Source organism: Xenopus laevis, chromosome 9_10S, assembly GCF_017654675.1.
Source record: "Xenopus laevis strain J_2021 chromosome 9_10S, Xenopus_laevis_v10.1, whole genome shotgun sequence".
Taxonomy (NCBI): domain Eukaryota; kingdom Metazoa; phylum Chordata; class Amphibia; order Anura; family Pipidae; genus Xenopus; species Xenopus laevis.
The window spans coordinates 3,349,588-3,369,813 of record NC_054388.1 but is presented as its reverse complement, the minus strand read 5'-3'; the positions used below and the strand labels follow the sequence as shown (position 1 = coordinate 3,369,813).

The following is a 20,226-nucleotide window of genomic DNA, read 5'->3' as shown; positions in this document are numbered from 1 at the left end:
TCATGTTATAATCAAATCCTAGACACGATTATAACATGATACCCAGCTTATAGCATTGCTTCTGTATAACCCAAGGGGTAGGGCCTTTTGCAAGGTTATTCATAGATCCAGAAACCCTACCAGACCCGGTAACTGGTTAAACTACACAGACCCCCTACTAGTTGTTGTTGTCCTGTTACCCTGGTTTTTGCTTATTTCTTGGGGTACTTTTGGACAACTCAACAGTATAAATCTGGCTGCTCATTGGAAACATCAGGGATAATAAAAGAGAGATCGGAACAACAAAGGCAAATGATTGGGGTTGGAGAGAAGAGGACAAAGGAAGACAACGGGGTGGTGGAGAGGGAATGGCAGAAAGGAATTGTGTTTCAAGCCCTAATCTTTGTATAGATGTGTAGTTATTAGTCAGGAGGATTATCAGAGAATCCCAAGGAAATGGAAGAAGCAATAAGGGACATATAAGAGAAAGTAAACAAGCTGATGGGTATTGTGACCCCTTATAGTCTCTGGGAAGGGAGTGTGACTGTGGGATAGCAGATATAGTAGGGAGAGATGGTGCCTATAGTAACAGTGGATAATAGTCTCTGGGAAGGGAGTGTGACTGTGGGATACAGGTATAGTAGGGAGAGATGTGTCTATAGTAACAGTGGATAATAGTCTCTGGGAAGGGAGTGTGACTGTGGGATAGCAGGTATAGTAGGGAGAGATGGTGCCTATAGTAACAGTGGATAATAGTCTCTGGGAAGGGAGTGTGACTGTGGGATATCAGGTATAGTAGGGAGAGATGTGTCTATAGTAACAGTGGATAATAGTCTCTGGGAAGGGAGTGTGACTGTGGATAGCAGGTATAGTAGGGAGAGATGGTGCCTATAGTAACAGTGGATAATAGTCTCTGGGAAGGGAGTGTGACTGTGGATAGCAGGTATAGTAGGGAGAGATGATAGTAACAGTGGATAATAGATGTGACTGTCAGGTATAGTAGGGAGAGATGGTGTCTATAGGTGGATAATAGTCAAGTGTGACTCAGGATAGTAGGGAGAGATGTGTCTATAGTAACAGTGGATAATAGTCTGTGACTCAGGTATACTATAGTAACAGTGGATAATAGTCTCTGGGAAGGGAGTGTGACTGTGGGATAGCAGGTATAGTAGGAGAGATGGTGTCTATAGTAACAGTGGATAATAGTCTCTGGGAAGGGAGTGTGACTGTGGGATAGCAGGTATAGTAGGGAGAGATGGTGTCTATAGTAACAGTGGATAATAGTCTCTGGAAGGAGTGTGACTGTGGGATAGCAGGTATAGTAGGGAGAGATGGTGTCTATAGTAACAGTGGATAATAGTCCCTGGGAAGGGACTGTGACTGTGGGATAGCAGGTATAGTAGGAGAGATGGTGCCTATAGTAACAGTGGATAATAGTCTCTGGAAGGGAGTGACTGTGGGATAGCAGGTATAGTATATAGTAACAGTGGATAATAGTCTCTGGGAAGGGAGTGTGACTGTGGGATAGCAGGTATAGTAGGGAGAGATGGTGTCTATAGTAAAACTGGCCATAGACACAAATATTCGATGGGTTGAATCCTTGAACAATCGGACTTCCCCATCTCCAGACCTGCCACTAACCATTCAGATGAAATAAAGTAGTAAAAGAACAGATGAGCCGATGTTCTGCCCCTGACAGTAATCGTATGAAAGTTTATGTCTGACAAAAAGTTGGTGACAGTCTCCCACTGAAGATCATCAGATCGGCAATACAGACAGAGATATTATCGGGACAGAAATCTTTTAACCTGCCCAATCGTCCAAACGACCGATCTCCATGGGACGAAAAATGTCGGGATTCTCCACACACGGTCCGAAAATCGAGGATTTGTACGTTCGGCTCTTTTTGTCTATGGGATAATTATATACTGTAATGGGAAATGCACAATTGTGACCAGCAGAGGGAGCCCTTTCCTCACATACTCACAAGGTCAGTGATTGTTCATTTAGAAGTTGCCTTAGTGACTGTACAATGAGTGTGAGCTCACGGGGCCCCTCTGGACACTACAACCAGCTATAGTGCATTTCATTCTGGAAATTAACCCTAGGACTTATTTGCTTTTGGCCAGTAACCTATGGCAACCAATCAAATGTTTCCTTTCATTGGGTAGAAAGAAGTAAATTGCTGATTTGTCCGTATCATTTATTGCCCAGGTGCAGATTTGCCCAGTGTTCATAAATGAGCCCCCCTGTGGCAAACTGACTGCAGAGCTTGCACTCGCCTGGAAACTTTTTATTGTTTTTATTCCCAATTGTAAAGAAAAAGAAATGGTCGGCCATTCCCAGAGCATGTGGAAAAAGTTGGCTTGTTGGCTATTACATCGAGGGCAGTGGTCGTGGGGAGTTTTCCCCATGCGTTTGAGCTTAACTGGAGTTATATATTGTTGCTGAAAGAGTTTGTAGTGGATTAGTCTATCTCATATTGAAGTAAGGGGTTTGTACATATGCTCGGTGGCTTCATCTCAATCGTCCTGGGACAGAGTAGGTAAGAATTCTGTCCATCACACTTGAGCCAATGTAAAGGGTGAGGATGTTCCTACCGGAATGTTGCGCTACAGGTTTGCAGTTAGTTTTGTGCGACTGTCCATTGATCTTCCAGATTGGTAAGTGAGAGTGGGTGAGAGTGAGCCAAGTGGTGTCCTAAAGAGGCGTCTCATTTGAAAGTATCGGAATAAGGGTAATTGTTGTGTGATGGATCTCTGTTGTAGGGAAGTATCAGAGGCAAAGCTGGAGTCCTGGATGAGGTCTCTTAGATATGTGATGCCTTGTAGGGCCAGTAGAAAAAGTCCTCTAATACACGGTATTGAGTTGCCCCATAGACGGAGAGACATGGTAAGAAGAGGGTTTTTTTGTAACCAGGAGGTGTGGGGGCAGTCATGGTGGGTGGGAGATTGTCCAGATCTGCCGGAGAGTGGTATGGTATATTTCTCATGCCTTCTAAGGATCCTATTAGTAGAGATTGGAGAGTCATATTGGGGTTATAGGGATCTGGGTGAAACCACCAGAATAAGTATATTATATTATATAGTATATTTGTGATGCCAAACAATACAGGTAGAAGTTAGGCAGAGCTAAGCCTCCCTCGTTGTATGGTGCTGTCAGTTCCTCCCATGCCTCTCTAGGGACTTTCTTGTTCCAAATGAATCGTAGTAGGTGCTGATTGATTTTTGAAACCAAGTTTTGGGGATGTAGATTGGGGCATTGTGGAAGAGATATAGGAATCCTGGAAGGTTTATCATCTTGATGAGATTAATACGGCCCCACAGTGTTAATGGCAGATTCACCCAAGTTCTGAGATCGGACGAGAAGCGAGAGACCAGCGGTTCTAAGTTGTGGTTTATGAATTGTTCTGGGTTAGCGTGGATTGGAATTCCCAACTATTTATAGGAGGAGGCCGAACAGAGAGGAGTTGAGGGGTGTAGGGGTCTCCGTCTAATGGGAAGAGGATCCATTTGTCCCAGTTGATACGGAGGCCTGAGAATTCTAACCATTAATTAACTTTTAGACACTTAATAAACACGTTTTTAGTTGGTTTACTTTGTCTTTTATGTCTGTTTTTTTAATTGGATTTTTATTCTGCATCGAGTGTGTAAAAGTCTCCTCTTCCACTAAAAGTATCATTTGAGGGGGGTGGGTGGTGACACTGGGGGCCTCATACAACGCTGGAATTTTGGGGTAAAACCGCTGCATTGTGGGAAGTATTCTCACTTAACATTCTTTGTCCCTTTGTTGGAAGATGCCTATATGGCTATAATTTGAATAAAGTGTGAGTGGTGTTACCATGTGACCCCCTATTCCTGCTCATACCCAGCATGCCATTGGATGAATGCAAACTGTCATTTAATGATTTATATTCCCTTTTGTGATGCTGATTTTTCTTTCCACAAAAAAATAATAATTCACAACATGGACAAAGTAAAAATTTTACAACTATATTTTTTAATATAAACAATATACACAATGTATACAATATAAACAATATATACAATCCAATTTTGGGGACCCTAGACACTGCTTCCCCCACTCAGGGCTTTCAGCAAATATCATTGGGCCCTGCACAACAACATTTCCTTCTGCGGGTGTCCTTCTTCCTCCTCTTCTGCAGCACGGCCAGCCCCCAACCCACCGACCCATTTGCGCATGCGCTCGGGCCCCCATATGTTTGGAACCTGGTGGGGCCCAAATGCTCCCATCCGACCCTGACACCGCAGAAGCTTCTTAGGAATTCTCCAAAGTGGCTTCTTTGGCAGCACAGCCTCCCCCCTTTAACCCAGAAATCTGCTTCCTCCTTCTTCTCTGGAGCAGCTTCTTCTGCAGCGCGGCCCCCAACACTCTTTAACCCCAGGCCCGGAGTTGTGGAAAGGCCACCAAGGCCCAGGCCTAGGGTGGCAGGATAATATAGTAAGTTCAGATGAAAACCTTAAGTCTATATATAACCTGCCTAACTGACAGTTGATCCAGAGGAAGGCGAAAAAACCCCATCTGAAGCCTCTCCAATTTGCCCTCAGTGGGGAAAATTCCTTCCTGACTCCAAAATGGCAATCGGACAAGTCCCTGGATCAACTCAAACAGTGGGAATTTGAGGGAAATACAATTTCTTGTGTGCCAATCCCCAGAACTGATTAAAATAAAGGGAAGGGGGCGACGAACGACAGCAGGCCTAGGGGCACCCGCTATGTAAATCCGCCCAAGTTCTACGCACAAATCGCTTCTTTGTTTTTTCTTCGGTTCGGCTTTTTCGTTTCTTCTCCAGAGCGGCTCCTTCTGCAGCATGGCCGACCCCCCCTTCTACCCAGAAATCCCCCAGGCCTATAACCCACTGTCGCCCCTGTGCCTCCCTGACCCTTTTCCCCACTGGAACTAGGGTCGGACTGGGCCGGCAGGGCACCGGGAAAAAAACCCTGTGGGCCCTGCCTCCCTTTGTCTGAGGTTGCGGGAAAGCGGAAAGCGCACAACCACAAGCTCCGCGCGCATGCACACGAACGCACTGCACACGCCGCGGTACGGCAAGGGGGTCGGTGGGGGCCCTGGGGCAGCAGCCCCGATGGGCTCTGGCCCCCCAGTCCGACCCTGACTGGAACCATCATGGCTGCGGATCGCTAGGATACCATAAAGGATCATCCATGACTGTAGCTGGAAATAACAAAGAAAATTTGTCAGGAAATGCGTTTTTAAAACGTTATTCATAAGAAACCTTATGCCCCTGCTCCCTATTTAGTAATGAGCCTAGATACTAAAGATATGACTAGATCCCTACATTCTTACAAGATCTAAGTAAGAAATGCGACAAAATGAGTGGCCCCTGGGATGGTCAGTGACAGGCAGGAGGCGGGGCCAAGTAGTTTTGGCCTTGGACACCAAACAGATATTACTGAGCAATTGTAGGGGAACTATTATATCAATACTGACACCTGCACTGAAAGCAACTTGCCAATGACATGATATAAAGACTTGTCTAAGTGTGAGAAGGGCAATTTCTTGGATACTAATTGCCATGTTTTTTTCCAATAATGCCACGTTCCCCCCTAGAATTCAAAAAACTATAATATTACTCATTACTATCATAATATCACTAATAAACACATTTGAACTTAATAAACAAAATAGAATTAATAAGCTGAAGTTAAAATGATATACTTACCCTTTACTTGATGGTTGGGAGATGGACTGTAGCTCTGAGAAGGATGAATAAAATAAGATACGAGCTCTAGTTCAGATGAAAGGTGACTAAAGGCACATCTTTCGATCTTTCCCATTTCTCTAGACTTGATTGTGATTGTCCAGGGCTATAATAGAAGGAGACAAGCGAAATATAATGTTTTTTTTATCTTCAATAATTCCAATGTGACTGTGATATGTTTAAAACACACATTAAACAGTTGAATTATTAAATGCTCTTACCGGGATTATTCAACGGTTTTGGCATATTCTGTTAACGCGTATTTGACCTGATCAGCCTCTGGTTGTTCCATTATAAAAGGATGGCCAAGAAGTTGTGTGGCTGTTGGTCTTTTCTTAGGTGATCTAATCAGGCATTGGCCTAAGAAATCCACAAAATCGTAGCTCCTGAAATACAGATACAAATAGAGTAAATATTCATCTTTAATGTTATCAAGAATCTATTGCTTTTCTGATAGATTATAAGCCTTGCCCCTGTGTGTGTAACACTTCTACATACTCTTGCCAATAGCAATCCTTTATCACAATGATGGAATATAATATAATACGTATCAGTCTTTGACAACAGGTTCAAGTAAAATGACAAAGGGAGGTTTGTAGAATAACTTACCACATGTGTTCACGTTTGAGACGTGGGGGTTCGCCTGTGAAAATGTGTTCCATGGCTTTAGTCCTGCCGAATCTCTCGTAAGCTAAAGGAGGTAAAACAGAGTATTAAAGGCACTGATGATAAAATGTTACTGTATATAGCGGAGAAGCAGAAATACTATTCTGTGTAAAGCTGCTCAAAGTAATACCAACCCTAATACACCGGCCTGGAACCCTGCCTGCTCCCCAATACCCACCCCCCTCTATAGCTTATTAGAGAGCAAGCGGGTGCAAAGCAGCCAGGTGGATAAATAAATGTCATATCTGGAAACAAAGTTGCCGAATATGACGATTTGTAAAAATGTATTTGAATTAGTAGACTCTGAGCAAAGCAATAGCAATAAAGGCAATAGCTGCAATATTTGTGGTTTACTTACGTGACTGTCCATCTGCCATCTCTATGAGGGTAATGCCAAATGACCAGATGTCGCACTGGAAATAAACAAAGAAAATGGATTGGTGACTTATATACAATCTACAACTGTAGGGGCTGGTGAATTAGATATCGCAGTCGTACATGTTCCAGACTAAAGTCAATGAACACTAGGGCCACTGAATGCAAATTATTTACAGAACCAATGAACGTACCTTGAAGTTGTAGGTCTGTCGCCAGTTGTATCTGCAGCCAATGACTTCGGGCGCCATCCAACAGGTAGTTCCGCGGGCACCTATGATTTTCTTGTCTATTCTTTCCAACTGCACGGCCAATCCGAAATCAACTGAAATAGCAGCACACATAACATAGTTCTATTAGTATGGGAAACATTATAAAGCATATCCTTATCATTTCCCAAGGGAGTTGAGTAGCTCAGCTCTGACTTCCACAGAGCAAGGGCTGGATTTAGAAATCTAGACCCCGGTCTCCTCCTTAACAAGAGTTGGGGATCATTCCATAGAAATATGTTTGTTTGTTGATCAGAAGAAGATGTGGTGTCTTAAGTTGGCCATAGACACAAAGATACGATCGTACGAATCCTCGATTTTCAGACCGTGTGTGGAGAGTCCCAACATTTTTCGTCCCATGGAGTTTTGTCGTTTGGACGATCAGCCAGGTTAAAAGACTTCAGACGGCTGACGTAATATCTCTGCGTGATATCGCTGTGAGCTTCCCAATAGAATCTGTCGGCCATACTTTTGCACGATTGCTGTGACGGGCAGGACATCGGCTGGTTTGTTCTCTTTGCTGCTTTATTTTATCTGATTGGTTAGGGGCAGGTCGGGAAATGGCACCGACCAATCATTCGTCCGACATTCTGCTTGTCTATGGCCAGCTTTAGTCTTATTACAACTAGAGTATATAGACCCCCCACTTGATATCCCCCACGCACAGGAAGAGTCAGGATACAAGTGATTTACTATAGCAACACCCACCCTCACTCCACACAAAGAATATAAAATTTTACTTACTGATCTTGAATGTCCCATGACGGTTTAGTGTGATATTCGGTGATTTGATATCACGGTGGACAACACATTTATGGTGCATGTAGTGCAAGCCCTAAAAAGATAAGTGAGAACAACAATCATGTGATGAGACTCCATTAAGAAATCAATAAACTGTTTAATCTCAAAACAGACATTAAAATGGGGGAACCATATAAATAGGCCCACGTTTGTGTTAAAGGGAGGCGTTCTACCAGTTACAACTTCTGGACTGGGCAAGAGATGCCAAGGGCTGTCCAATTCTTAAAATCCACCCTCATTTCGAATTAAGTGTGTGTGTGGGGGCGGGGCACAGACCACTGCCTGTCCCCTGGTTTTGATTTTTAAGATTGCCATACATAGGCCGAAAAAATCTGGTGAAAGACCAAGTCTGGAGCTTATTGGCCCGTGTATGGGGCACTCAGAAGGGCTTCCCCGATCAAAATCTGGTTGAGAGTCGGGCAGATGTTGATCGGACCAGCCCGATATCACCCAACTCGTATCGTGAGAGATCCGCTCATTTGGTGGCACTGCCAAGCGACTGGATCTCTCTGTGTACGACCACCAAAATAATTTCTGCACCTCACCATGAATGATTGATATAAATATGAGTGAAAGCAACATTAGGGCTGATGATGGTTAAACAGGCTTACCTCTAGCACTTCTCTAGCGATGTACCGGATACAGACCTCTGAGAGGGAGTTATTAACTGCTCCTTCAATTAGTTTCATCAAAGATCCCCCCCTACAATATTCCATCGTGAACTAGAATAAATAAAAGAATGAAGAACAAATAGAATGTCACCAGCTTGACTACAAATATTATACATCACCTACACACACACCTCTTCCTATTTTGTCTTTAATTTACCCCCTAGTGCTTTACTGGATTTATAGTATTTCCCCTGTCAGTAGCTCAATCAAACTTCATTTACATTGGAGCAAAAGTACAATTTTATTTTCTAAATCTGCCAAACCCACTTTTTATACAAATAGACAGTTCTTAGTCGGTTGTACCTTTACTTTGCTAGAACGATGTATTATGAATATTCTCTTACCCATAATTGGCTTCTTTCTGGAGTGACGTAGATCATTGTGCTGAAATGTTTCACAATGTTTTTGTGACCCGAGAGTTTCTTCAAGATCTCAATCTCCTGCAATTCCCAGATCTTCTCGGCGTCTCTCTATAGAACAAGAGAATACGTTTAGAAAAATAAAGATCCTTGTCGCGCATGGGCGTGTTACTTTTTTGGCTGCAGAAATGACTAAATAAAGGAAATGTATTTATTCTGAATAGATAAATATTTCTACAGAAACAGCTGTATGAGAATAAAACATATCAAAGCCTAATATATATACATATCACTCCAACTCACAGTGCAGCAGTAAAGTGTCAACTGAGGTTTATCAGAGTGCAAGTCACATGACTTGGGGCAGCTGGGAAACTGACAATATGTCTAACCCCATGTCAAATTTCAAAATTAAATATAAAACAATCTGTTTGCTCTTTTGAAAAACGGATTTCAGTGCTGGAAGTCTGCCGGAGCAGCACTATTAACTGATGTGTTTTGAAAATAACATGTTTTCCTATGACAGTATCTCTTTAATAACAATAATAATGATAATTAGTATTAGCAGCTAATTGTTAATGTGTGCAATGCTTCTTCAGATAAACAGTACAATGAATTTAACTTTATTACCTTTTCGATTTCTGTGATTTTTAAGGCCACGGGGATCCGCGACTTCTGTTTCATGACCTGTAACACAATCAGAAACGGTTACTTTTGTCTTCAACTCAGAATTTCAGAGCTGTCAAATGGATCATAGGAAACGGCACGACACCCGTCTATAACTAAACGTTGGATTGGCTCTAATATTAAGGGATTTTGTTATTAAACCACCAGGTTTGAGTAAATTAGGGGTAACTGCATTTTCACAATAAACCATTTGACGTTATTGGAGCTTTCCCACAAGAGACTTACCTTAAACACAGTTCCAAATCCTCCCGCTCCAAGTTTCTTCCAGCCATAAAAATTGATTGATGGATCCTAAAACAAATATCAGATATAGAAGAGCATAAATATACAGGTGTAGGGATATGATGACTTTCTGTATAATAGTAACGGAAAGCAAGGAACGTGGGGGATCAATAATACAGGATTTTGGGCTGCTTTTATTTACAATTATTGGCTCACTATTTTCGTAAGCAAAATAAGACTCTTACACTACAACTTATATGGATGAAGGAGCATTTTAAGGGTCTAATTATAATAACCCAAAACAACCAATCAGATATTTGCTTTCAAACAGGTAAAAAGTAAATCCTGCTTGCTGATTGGTTGTAGGTATGCAATGGGTTAGCAGATCAGGTGCAGTTTGGTACTGCACTACTGATATCACATATAAATAATAATAATAATACACATTCTTTAATGTTAACGTATAGGAAACATGTTACTTACTTTAAAAACCACTGGAATTCCTGCCAGCTGTTTATTCAAAAAGAAAAAAAAAACAAATTAGTATTTTTGCATAAAAGAACCCCCCACATAATAATAGGGTTCCTGATAAATCTCTGCTGCTCAAACTTTTTATTAACCCATTATATATCCATCTTCTGAGTGAGGCCTGAGCCTTTAGCTACCTGCCTTCTCATCAATACTGACTGATATGTTATATTTAGAGCAGGAGGCTCAATCATGGGACTCCATTCATTACTCACTAGGGAATTTACAGAAAAGTCACCCAAATCTCTGACCTCTGATTATTCCATTATGAGAATGAGAGGAGCATATTGCTTACATTGGATTTCTAGAATCTGAGCCCTGACTTCCATCCCTACTCCTACAAATATAAACTATAACTAAGGCCATCAGCTGGGCCTCATACAAAGGCCAATACATTTACATTACCCACTGGGGTTGAAGAGGCTCAGTTGGCATCTTAAAATGGGGATGGTCAGGTTAAAAGATCTATATAAATCCATAAGTTCCTATGATCCTGTGTTGGCTGTAGGAGGTTGGAATACTCACATAGTGACAAACTAGAGGTTGTGCCTCTTGCTCTGGAGGATCTTCAGCCTTAAAGGAAAGGAAAATGCGTTTAGTCAGGTTTGTTACAAACATTAATGAGTAAATTATACATAAATGTACTATCCAACCCCTTCTTTTATCTAAGCCCATGAAATCATTTGATTGGCCCATAACTTCCATTTTTGTAGTGTGATTAGGGCAGGCAGGGGACATAAGGAGGTTAAACAACAAAATGTCTAGCTTGTGATCATGATACCAAATGAGTATGTTGGGAGTAACATCCATTTTTCCAATTTGGATCAGTGGCCACGCTACTTTATATTTTGGGATTAAAGTTGACCTGTGAATAGGCCATTTGCAGTTCTTGGACACATTTATGTGTTTTATTCATATAGTTTTGATCAGTAGATCTGCTTTTGCATTCCACCCTTCCCATCCCCAATGCAAGTTGTAGGGAATCCCTCTTTTACTTACATCTTCAGCTGTTAGAAATGTCGAAGATTCGTTGTCCTTAAAGAAAAAGAGAAGTATAATTAGATTTATGCACGACAGGGCCATTTCTCATATAATGATAATGACTGGGCGCATGTAACAAGTGATACAAAGGGATTAGTGCATGGCATTAAAGCACTGCGGAACTTGGCGCTATATAAATAAATGATGATCGTTTTACTATAAGGGTTTGAGTTATAACTCAACTTCAAATAAAATCAAACAATTGGCCAACAGCAAACCTTAAAAACACGATAAAGGATTTCAATATTGAGATGCACTTTTTACTCTGTGCTACTTACATCATCACCATGTAGAGGTTCTGATGTTTCTGATGATTCCGATGTTTCTGCAGATTTTCCAGATTCAGCTGAGCAAAAAACCTGTTGAGATTACAGCACAAAAGGACAGTGAACATCAGGAAAATGCAAATATCATACTGAATATGATATTATATGTCCCCCCACTAGCTGGACATGCTACTATATGGTTAGGGCAGACAGAGCCGGAGATTGAACTCTAAAACCCATTATTGAGAGTTGTCTTTCTATTGGATTGACCCACCAATGTCCTCCCTAGACCCTGCACTAAGATCTTTTATTCATTTCTTAGGGCATTAGTTATGAATTAATGACATGAAATTATATTACGCAGGGTCTCATATAATGAATACTTATATAAAAAGCCAATAGGTTGTTGGAAAGCAATTCAGTTATTTTTATGTTACTCTCTTCTACTCACATCATCTTCATTTTCCGATGGTTCTTCTCTCTACAAAAAAAGACAGAGGTTATTAACCTTATGATTCAAAGTCAACATTCTTGTAAAATTCTATTGTGTTTTAAAAGTGTTCAAAATCAGCAGAGAAAGTTAAAAGGTGCTTAGAATTACAATATGCACATCCCCTTAAAAAAGGTGATGAGAGTTTTAGTTTATTACAGCAGTGTGTATTAGAAATACTTATTTGCTCGTATCTTACGCCTCAACTTACACAATCAACAAACTGAGGTTGTGATGTTTCCTCCGGTGATTCTGAAGGCTTTTCATCCTAAAGAGATAAAGTATCTGATCAGTTTTATGCATAAAAAAAAGCAGTCACAAAAATGCACAGACAGGGGGTCAAAATATTTGTTAGGCTAAGGCCACACTGGGCTGGTTTTCGGCCTGTGTATAAGATACAGTTGCCGCTATTACTACATGATAAGTCCAGGCAGAAGTGTGCCAATTGGCTGATGGCCGTATCATTTAGCTCAAAATAAAAAAATAAACATTCTAGTGATCCAGGTCAGTGGGGAAATGGAACCAAAACTTGCCTACAATCTAACATCGATGTCCAGCCCAACACAAAATGCTATAATTTCCTTCCTGCCCTTCATTCCCATGCCCATAATATATTCTCGAGGAATGAAAATATGTGGTAGCTTTATGTAGAACAGGATAATACCAAACCTAAACTTTCTAACCTAAAGTGAGTCCTAATGGGGTGGTGCTCCCTTCTTTGTTTTCCATCACTTGCTGGACATTCCATTGTTTTATTTACATAGTAACGTAGTAAGTTTGGTTGAAATAAGACACACGCCCATCAAGTTCAACCTTTTAAGTCTATTTATAACCTGCCTAACTGCCAGTTGATCCAGAGGAAGCAAAAAAAAACATTTGAAGCCTCTCCAATTTGCCTCAGAGGGGGAAAAAATTCCTTCCTGACTCCAAGATGCAATGGGACCAGTCCCTGGATCAACTTGTACTATGAGCTATCTCCCATATCCCTGTATTCCCTCACTTGCTAAAAAGCCATCTAGAGCAGGTTCAACTCTAAAGCTACATCTACTCTATTCACATTGTGGCCTTGTCATGGCTTCTATCAATGGGACCTTTGTGGGAATATCACAATGTAAACACTAGGCATGTGGGGTTGATAAAAATGTTCATATATAACATCCCTTGGATTCCTAGATCCCCAGTCCTCCCCACCCATAGAAACAGAACCTTCTAGCAGGATGAGAGGAGCCAATATAAAATGATAGTAAAAGCAATGCAACAGTTCATCGTTTTCTTCAGCAGCTTACCTGAAGATGTTTCTCCGATTCTTCATTGTTCTCTTCTACAATGATTTCTTCAATGGGAATCTAACAAATGAAAGATTGAAATATTAAATCCAATATGGGATTTATTAGGGATACACACTGGCATGTGTGGTTGATAAAAATGTTTATAGAAAAGATCCCTTGGATTCCTAGATCCCCAGTCCTCCCCACCCAAAGCAATGGAACTTTCTAGCTGGATGAGAGGAGCCAATACAAACTGATGGTAAAAGTAATGCCCCAGTACATGGTTTTCTTCAGCAGCTTACCTGAAGATGTTTCTCAGATTCCTCATTGCTCTTCTGCTCTTCAATGACAGGTTCTTCAATTGGAACCTAAGAAATAAAATTTGAAATATTAAAGCCAATGTGAGATTTATTAGGGATACACTGAGGCATGTGTGGTTGATAAAAATGTTCATATATAAGATCCAGGGGCAATTCTGGGGCTGCTGCTTAAAAATAGCACGAAGCAACTCAAAGGTCCTTTGATCACAATACTCTCTGCACTAGCAGGGCCAAAGTTCTGGGTTTAAACACGGAAATCCAGCTTTTAAAGTAACAAGAGGGGGCTTTTTGCTGCTCCTTGTAACTGGCTGCCGCCTGAGATATGGGTCTCACTTTGCCTCATGGCAGGAGCAGCCCTGATAAGATCCATTGGATTACTAGATCCAAGAACTTTCTAGCAGGATTAAGGAGCCAATACAAACTGATGGTAAAAGAAATGCCCCAGTTCAGTGCTGTCCAACCACTGTGGTACAGAGGGCCGATAATGGAAGCCAGTGTTGACCACTCCCTTTTTAAACCACACCCACTTTAAACCACACCCACAAGATCATGTCCACATTAATGGTGGTAACACACAAAAAAAAACAAATGGTTGGTGCTCACTACAGGGATATGTGAAAAAAGTTGTCATATTAAGACATATCCTTAAATCCATATGCCTCCTCTTCCCCTTGGATAACACAGCATCCCCAGCACATGATTAAACACATTAGGGGCCCCTAACAATAATTTATTTTCAAATGCTAACAAACGCCCAGAACAAATACCAGACTTATACTCCACAGGCAGAGCAGGGCACACACAGGCAGAGTATGTCACACACAGGCAGAGTATGTCACACACAGACAGAGCAGGGCACACACAGGCAGAGTATGTCACACACAGGCAGAGTATGTCACACACAGACAGAGCAGGGCACACACAGGCAGAGTATGTCACACACAGACAGAGCAGGGCACACACAGGCAGAGTATGTCACACACAGGCAGAGTATGTCACACACAGACAGAGCAGGGCACACACAGGCAGAGTATGTCACACACAGACAGAGCAGGGCACACACAGGCAGAGTATGTCACACACAGGCAGAGTATGTCACACACAGGCAGAGCATGTCACACACAGGCAGAGTATGTCACACACAGGCAGAGTATGTCACACACAGGCAGAGTATGTCACACACAGGCAGAGCATGTCACATACAGGCAGAGCAGGGCACACACAGGCAGAGTATGTCACACACAGACAGAGCAGGGCACACACAGGCAGAGTATGTCACACACAGGCAGAGTATGTCACACACAGGCAGAGTATGTCACACACAGGCAGAGTATGTCACACACAGGCAGAGTATGTCACATACAGGCAGAGCAGGGCACACATAGGCAGAGTATGTTATAGTAAAAGCAATGCAACAGTTCATCGTTTTCTTCAGCAGCTTACCTGAAGATGTTTCTCCGATTCTTCATTGTTCTCTTCTACAATGATTTCTTCAATGGGAATCTAACAAATGAAAGATTGAAATATTAAATCCAATATGTGATTTATTAGGGATACACGGAGGCACGTGTGGTTAATAAATATATTTATATATAAGATCCCTTGGATTCCTAAGTCCCCAGTCCTCCCCACCCAAAGTAACAGAACTTTCTAGCTGGATGAGAGGAGCCAATACAAACTGATGGTAAAAGTAATGCCCCAGTACATGGTTTTCTTCAGCAGCTTACCTGAAGTTGTTTCTCAGATTCCTCACTGCTTTTCTGTTCTACAACAGGTTCTTCAATGGGAATCTAACAAATGAAAGTTTCAAATATTAAAGCCAATATGGATTTATTAGGGATACACTGAGGCATGTGTGGTTGATATATATAAGATCCAGGGGCAATTCTGGGCTGCTGCTTAAAAATAGCACGAAGCAGCTCAAAGGTCCTTTGATCACAATACTCTCTGCACTAACAGTATGTCACACACAGGCAGAGTATGTCACACACAGGCAGAGTATGGCACACACAGGCAAAGTAGGGCACACACAGGGATCGTTGGGCAGGCAGAACAGAGCAGGAGACAGGAATCAGGACCAGTCTAACATGTACTACATACAGTGACACAGTGCTGGTGCCCCATTAGCATTTTGTATAAAGTGTGAACAGGTGAACAATGTGGCAGTTTCAGTCTGGGTCTCAGGTACAGTACAGGGGCTTTAGGATATAAACAATAGAGGTGTCACAAATGTGAGCAATGCAGGGGGATCACAGGTGTGAATAATACAGGGGATTAGTTTGAATTTGAGGTTTAAACAATGTAAGGGCCAGTTAATCTCTGTAGTGATACTATTTAAATTTTACACATGGTAAGCAAACACAGCAGGTAGGTGGGGGCCACACAAGGGGGGGTCGCGGGTCGCCAGTTGGACAGCCCTGCCCCTGTTCATTGTTTTCTTTAGCAGCTTACCTGAAGTTGTTTCTCAGATTCCTCACTGTTCTTCTTTTCTACGACCGGTTCTTCAATGGGAATCTAACAAATGAAAGTTTCAAATATTAAAGCCAATATGGGATTTATAAGGAATACAAAGCCAATGTGAGATTTATTAGGGATACACTGAGGCATGTGTGGTTGATAAAAATGTTCATATATAAGATCCAGGGGCAATTCTGGGACTGCTGCTGCAGAGCATGGCACACACAGGCAGAGCATGGCACACACAGGCAGCGCAGGGCACACATAGACAGAGTATGTCACACACAGGCAGAGTATGTCACACACAGACAGAGCATGGCACACACAGGCAGAGTATGTCACACACAGGGATCGTAGGGCAGGCAAAACAGAACAGGAGACAGGGAAACCTATCAGGACCAGTCTAAGATGTACTACATACAGTGACACAGTGCTGGTGCCCCATTGGCATTTTGTATAAAGTGTGAACAGGTGAACAATGTGGCAGTTTCAGTCTGGGTCTCAGGTAGAACAGTACAGGGGCTTTAGGATATAAACAATAGAGGTGTCACAAATGTGAGCAATGCAGGGGGGGCCACAGGTGTGAACAATACAGGGGATTAGTCTGGATTTGAGGTTTAAACAATGCAGGGGCCAGTTAATCTCTGTAGTGATACCATTTAAATTTTACACATGGTAAGCAAACACAGCAGGTAGGTGGGGGCCACACAAGGGGAGTCGCGGGTCGCCAGTTGGACAGCCCTGCCCCTGTTCATTGTTTTCTTCAGCAGTTTACCTGAAGTTGTTTCTCAGATTCCTCACTGTTTTTCTGTTCTACAACAGGTTCTTCAATGGGAATCTAACAAATGAAAGTTTCAAATATTAAAGCCAATATGGGATTTATAAGGAATACAAAGCCAATATGGATTTATTAGGGATACACTGAGGCATGTGTGCTTGATAAAAATGTTCATATATAAGATCCAGGGACAATTCTGGGACTGCTGCTGCAGAGCATGGCACACACAGGCAGCGCAGGGCACACACAGGCAGTGCAGGGCACACACGGACAGAGTATGTCACACACGGGCAGAGCATGGCACACACAGACAGAGAAGGGCACACACAGACAGAGCATGGCACACACAGACAGAGCATGGCACACACAGGCAGAGCAGGGCACACAGGCAGAGCAGGGCACACACAGGCAGAGCAGGGCACACACAGGCAGAGTATGTCACACACAGGCAGAGTATGTCACACACAGGCAGAGTATGTCACACACAGGGATCGTAGGGCAGGCAGAACAGAACAGGAGACAGGGAAACCTATCAGGACCACTCTAAGATGTACTACATACAGTGACACAATGCTGGTGCCCCATTAGCATTTTGTGTAAAGTGTGAACAGGTGAACAATGTGGCAGTTTCAGTCTGGGTCTCAGGTAGAACAGTACATGGGCTTTAGGATATAAACAATAGAGGTGTCACAAATGTGAGCAATGCAGGGGGATCACAGGTGTGAATAATACAGGGGATTAGTCTGAATTTGAGGTTTAAACGATGCAGGGGCGAGTTAATCTCTGTAGTGATACCATTTAAATTTTACACATGGTAAGCAAACACAGCAGGTAGGTGGGGGCCACACAAGGGGGAACGGGTCGCCAGTTGGACAGCCCTGCCCCTGTTCATTGTTTTCTTCAGCAGCTTACCTGAAGTTGTTTCTCAGATTCCTCATTGTTTTTCTGTTCTACAACAGGTTCTTCAATGGGAATCTAACAAATGAAAGTTTCAAATATTAAAGCCAATATGGATTTATTAGGGATACACTGAGGCATGTGTGGTTGATAAAAATGTTCATATATAAGATCCAGGGGCAATTCTGGGACTGCTGCTGCAGAGCATGGCACACACAGGCAGAGCATGGCACAAACAGGCAGAGCAGGGCACACACAGACAGAGAAGGGCATAAACAAGCAGAGTATGGAACACACAGACAGAGCATGGCTGACACACAGGCACAGTATGTCACACACGGGCAGAGTATGTCACACACAGGCAGAGCAGGGCACACACGGGCAGAGTATGGCACACACAGGGAGCATAGGGAAGGCAGAACAGGAGACAGGGAAACCTATCAGGACCACTCTAAGATGACAGTGACACAGTGCTGGTGCCCCATTAGCATTTTGTATAAAGTGTAAACAGGTGAACAATGTGAGCAGTTTCAGTCTGGGTCTCGGGTGTGAACAGTACAGGGCTTTAGAGGTGTCCCAGGTGTGAACAATACAGGGGATTTGTCTGAATTTGAGGTTTAAACAATGCAGGGGCCAGTTAATCTCTGTAGTGATACCATTTAAATTTTACACATGGTAAGCAAACACAGCAGGTAGGTGGGGGCCACACAAGGGGGGTCGCGGGTCGCCAGTTGGACAGCCCTGCCCCTGTTCATTGTTTTCTTCAGCAGCTTACCTGAAGTTGTTTCTCAGATTCCTCATTGTTCTTCTGTTCTACGACAGGTTCTTCAATGGGAATCTAACAAAGGAAAGTTTCATATATTAAAGCCAATATGGGATTTATTAGGGATACACTGGGGCATGTGTGGTTGATAAAAATATTCATATATAAGATCGAGGGGCAATTTTGGGGCTGCTGCTGCTTAAAAATAGCGCCAAAGCAGCTCAAAGGGGGGCAGCATCGCTAATCCAGTGAGCACAATACTCTCTGCACTAGCGGAGCCAAATTTCTGGGTTAAAACACGGAAAATCAGCTCTTAACGTTTCAAGAGTAGGCTTTTTTTGCTGCTCCTTGAAATAAGGGTCTCACTTTGCCTCATGGCAGGAGCAGCCCTGATAAGATCCCTTAGATTCCTAGATCCAAGAACTTTCTATCAGGATTAAGGAGCCAATACAAACTGATGGTAAAAGTAATGCCCCAGTTCATTGTCAGCAGCTTACCTGAAGATGTTTCTCAGACTCCGCATTGCTCTTCTGCTCTTCGATTACGCGTTCTTCAATGGAAATCTAACAAATTAAAGTTTCAAATATTAAAGCCAATATGGGATTTATTAGGGATACACTGAGTATCAGCCAAATCCTACAAATTGCACCAATTCTGCAGGATTTGGATTAGCTGAAGTATTTGGCAAACCATAACCCTTACGCTCATGTCACAACATGCAACAGTTTTTCTACCATTTTCTCCAAAGAATCTAAATTTTTTAAAATAATTTCCTTTTTCACTGTAATAATAAAATAGTAGCTTGTATTGATCCCAACTAAGATATAATTAATCCTTATTGGAAGCAAAACCAGCCCATTGGGTTTATTTAATGTGTCCAGGATTTTCTAGTAGAGTTAGGCTATGAAGATCCAAATTACAGAAAGATCTGTTATCTGGAAAGCTCCAGGTCCCAAGCATTCTTGACAACAGGTCCCATACCTGTATTATTTGTAAAAGTAAGGGCAAGAATGGATTGTCCTGTTTTAGCAATTAAAGTGAATGGGAGGCAGCAGTGGTGATTTTTTTGGGTAATTTTCTGACACTTCCCATGTGCCCCCAATTTTTCATACTTTGCCACAGAGGATGATGACTTTTGGTTAAGTAGTACACTTCACAAGCATGTACCCAAATGATGTGATCTCATGGCGGCCACTGTTACCCATGATGCATTGCATTGTCTGCACTGCGAGATCACTAACTGTCAACTGACGAAATCTTTAGTTATATTTAATGCCAATGAGGCATGATAGAATATCAGTATTATTTCCTACTTCAAGATTTCAAAAACATTCATCATTTTATTAAATTGTGAACTGCCCTCACATCAGTCATTTGTCCGTGTGCTGCTTAATTATGGGAGGGTTGGTAAGAACATTCTGCAGAACTTATGTGCACTCACAACATTTCACATTCAAACACAATAAACAAAGCACTGGCACCGCCTTACCTTGTTTTTTCTCTTTCGTCGAAGTCGTGGAAAACAACCACAAAATAAAGATTTTAGTCGTTTTGAAGCCATTCTTTTCTATAATCTCTAGACTGTTGGTTGAAATAATAAGGAGAGGAGAAAAAGTACAATTAGTTTTTTGAGTAGGCAAATGACTTTCCTG

The 20,226-nt window shown here is 42.2% G+C and overlaps 1 protein-coding gene and 1 long non-coding RNA gene across 2 annotated transcripts; both read right to left on the bottom strand.

The window, feature by feature from the left end:
• Nucleotides 1-5,093: 5,093 nt before the first annotated feature.
• On the bottom strand, nt 5,094-18,084 carry LOC108702176 (misshapen-like kinase 1). Its single transcript, XM_041578984.1, has 25 exons — nt 18,073-18,084; nt 17,827-17,889; nt 16,912-16,974; nt 16,131-16,193; nt 15,407-15,469; nt 15,123-15,182; nt 13,662-13,727; nt 13,378-13,437; nt 12,303-12,359; nt 12,053-12,082; nt 11,614-11,694; nt 11,294-11,329; nt 10,820-10,867; nt 10,250-10,276; nt 9,770-9,835; nt 9,488-9,544; nt 8,846-8,971; nt 8,442-8,552; nt 7,774-7,864; nt 6,955-7,085; nt 6,744-6,798; nt 6,329-6,410; nt 5,941-6,105; nt 5,681-5,825; nt 5,094-5,172 (listed from the first exon to the last, which is right to left on the bottom strand). Exons 1-23 carry the CDS (start codon nt 18,082-18,084, stop codon nt 5,946-5,948), a joined length of 1,608 nt encoding a protein of 535 aa, XP_041434918.1. The 3' UTR covers nt 5,094-5,172; nt 5,681-5,825; nt 5,941-5,945.
• A 502-nt stretch (nt 18,085-18,586) lies between these two features.
• Nucleotides 18,587-20,196, bottom strand: LOC121399191. Its single transcript, XR_005964805.1, has 3 exons — nt 20,064-20,196; nt 19,072-19,137; nt 18,587-18,649 (listed from the first exon to the last, which is right to left on the bottom strand). It is a non-coding gene; the product is annotated as an uncharacterized LOC121399191 (long non-coding RNA).
• Nucleotides 20,197-20,226: the final 30 nt, after the last annotated feature.

Excerpts from the sequence above, each read along its gene's own strand:
- LOC108702176 (XM_041578984.1), bottom strand. Across the intron at positions 11,695-12,052 it reads CATCGGAAAATGAAGATGAT|GTTTTTTGCTCAGCTGAATC; the intron begins GTGAGTAGAAGA and ends TAATCTCAACAG. Across the intron at positions 10,868-11,293 it reads CATTTCTAACAGCTGAAGAT|GCTGAAGATCCTCCAGAGCA; the intron begins GTAAGTAAAAGA and ends CTTTCCTTTAAG.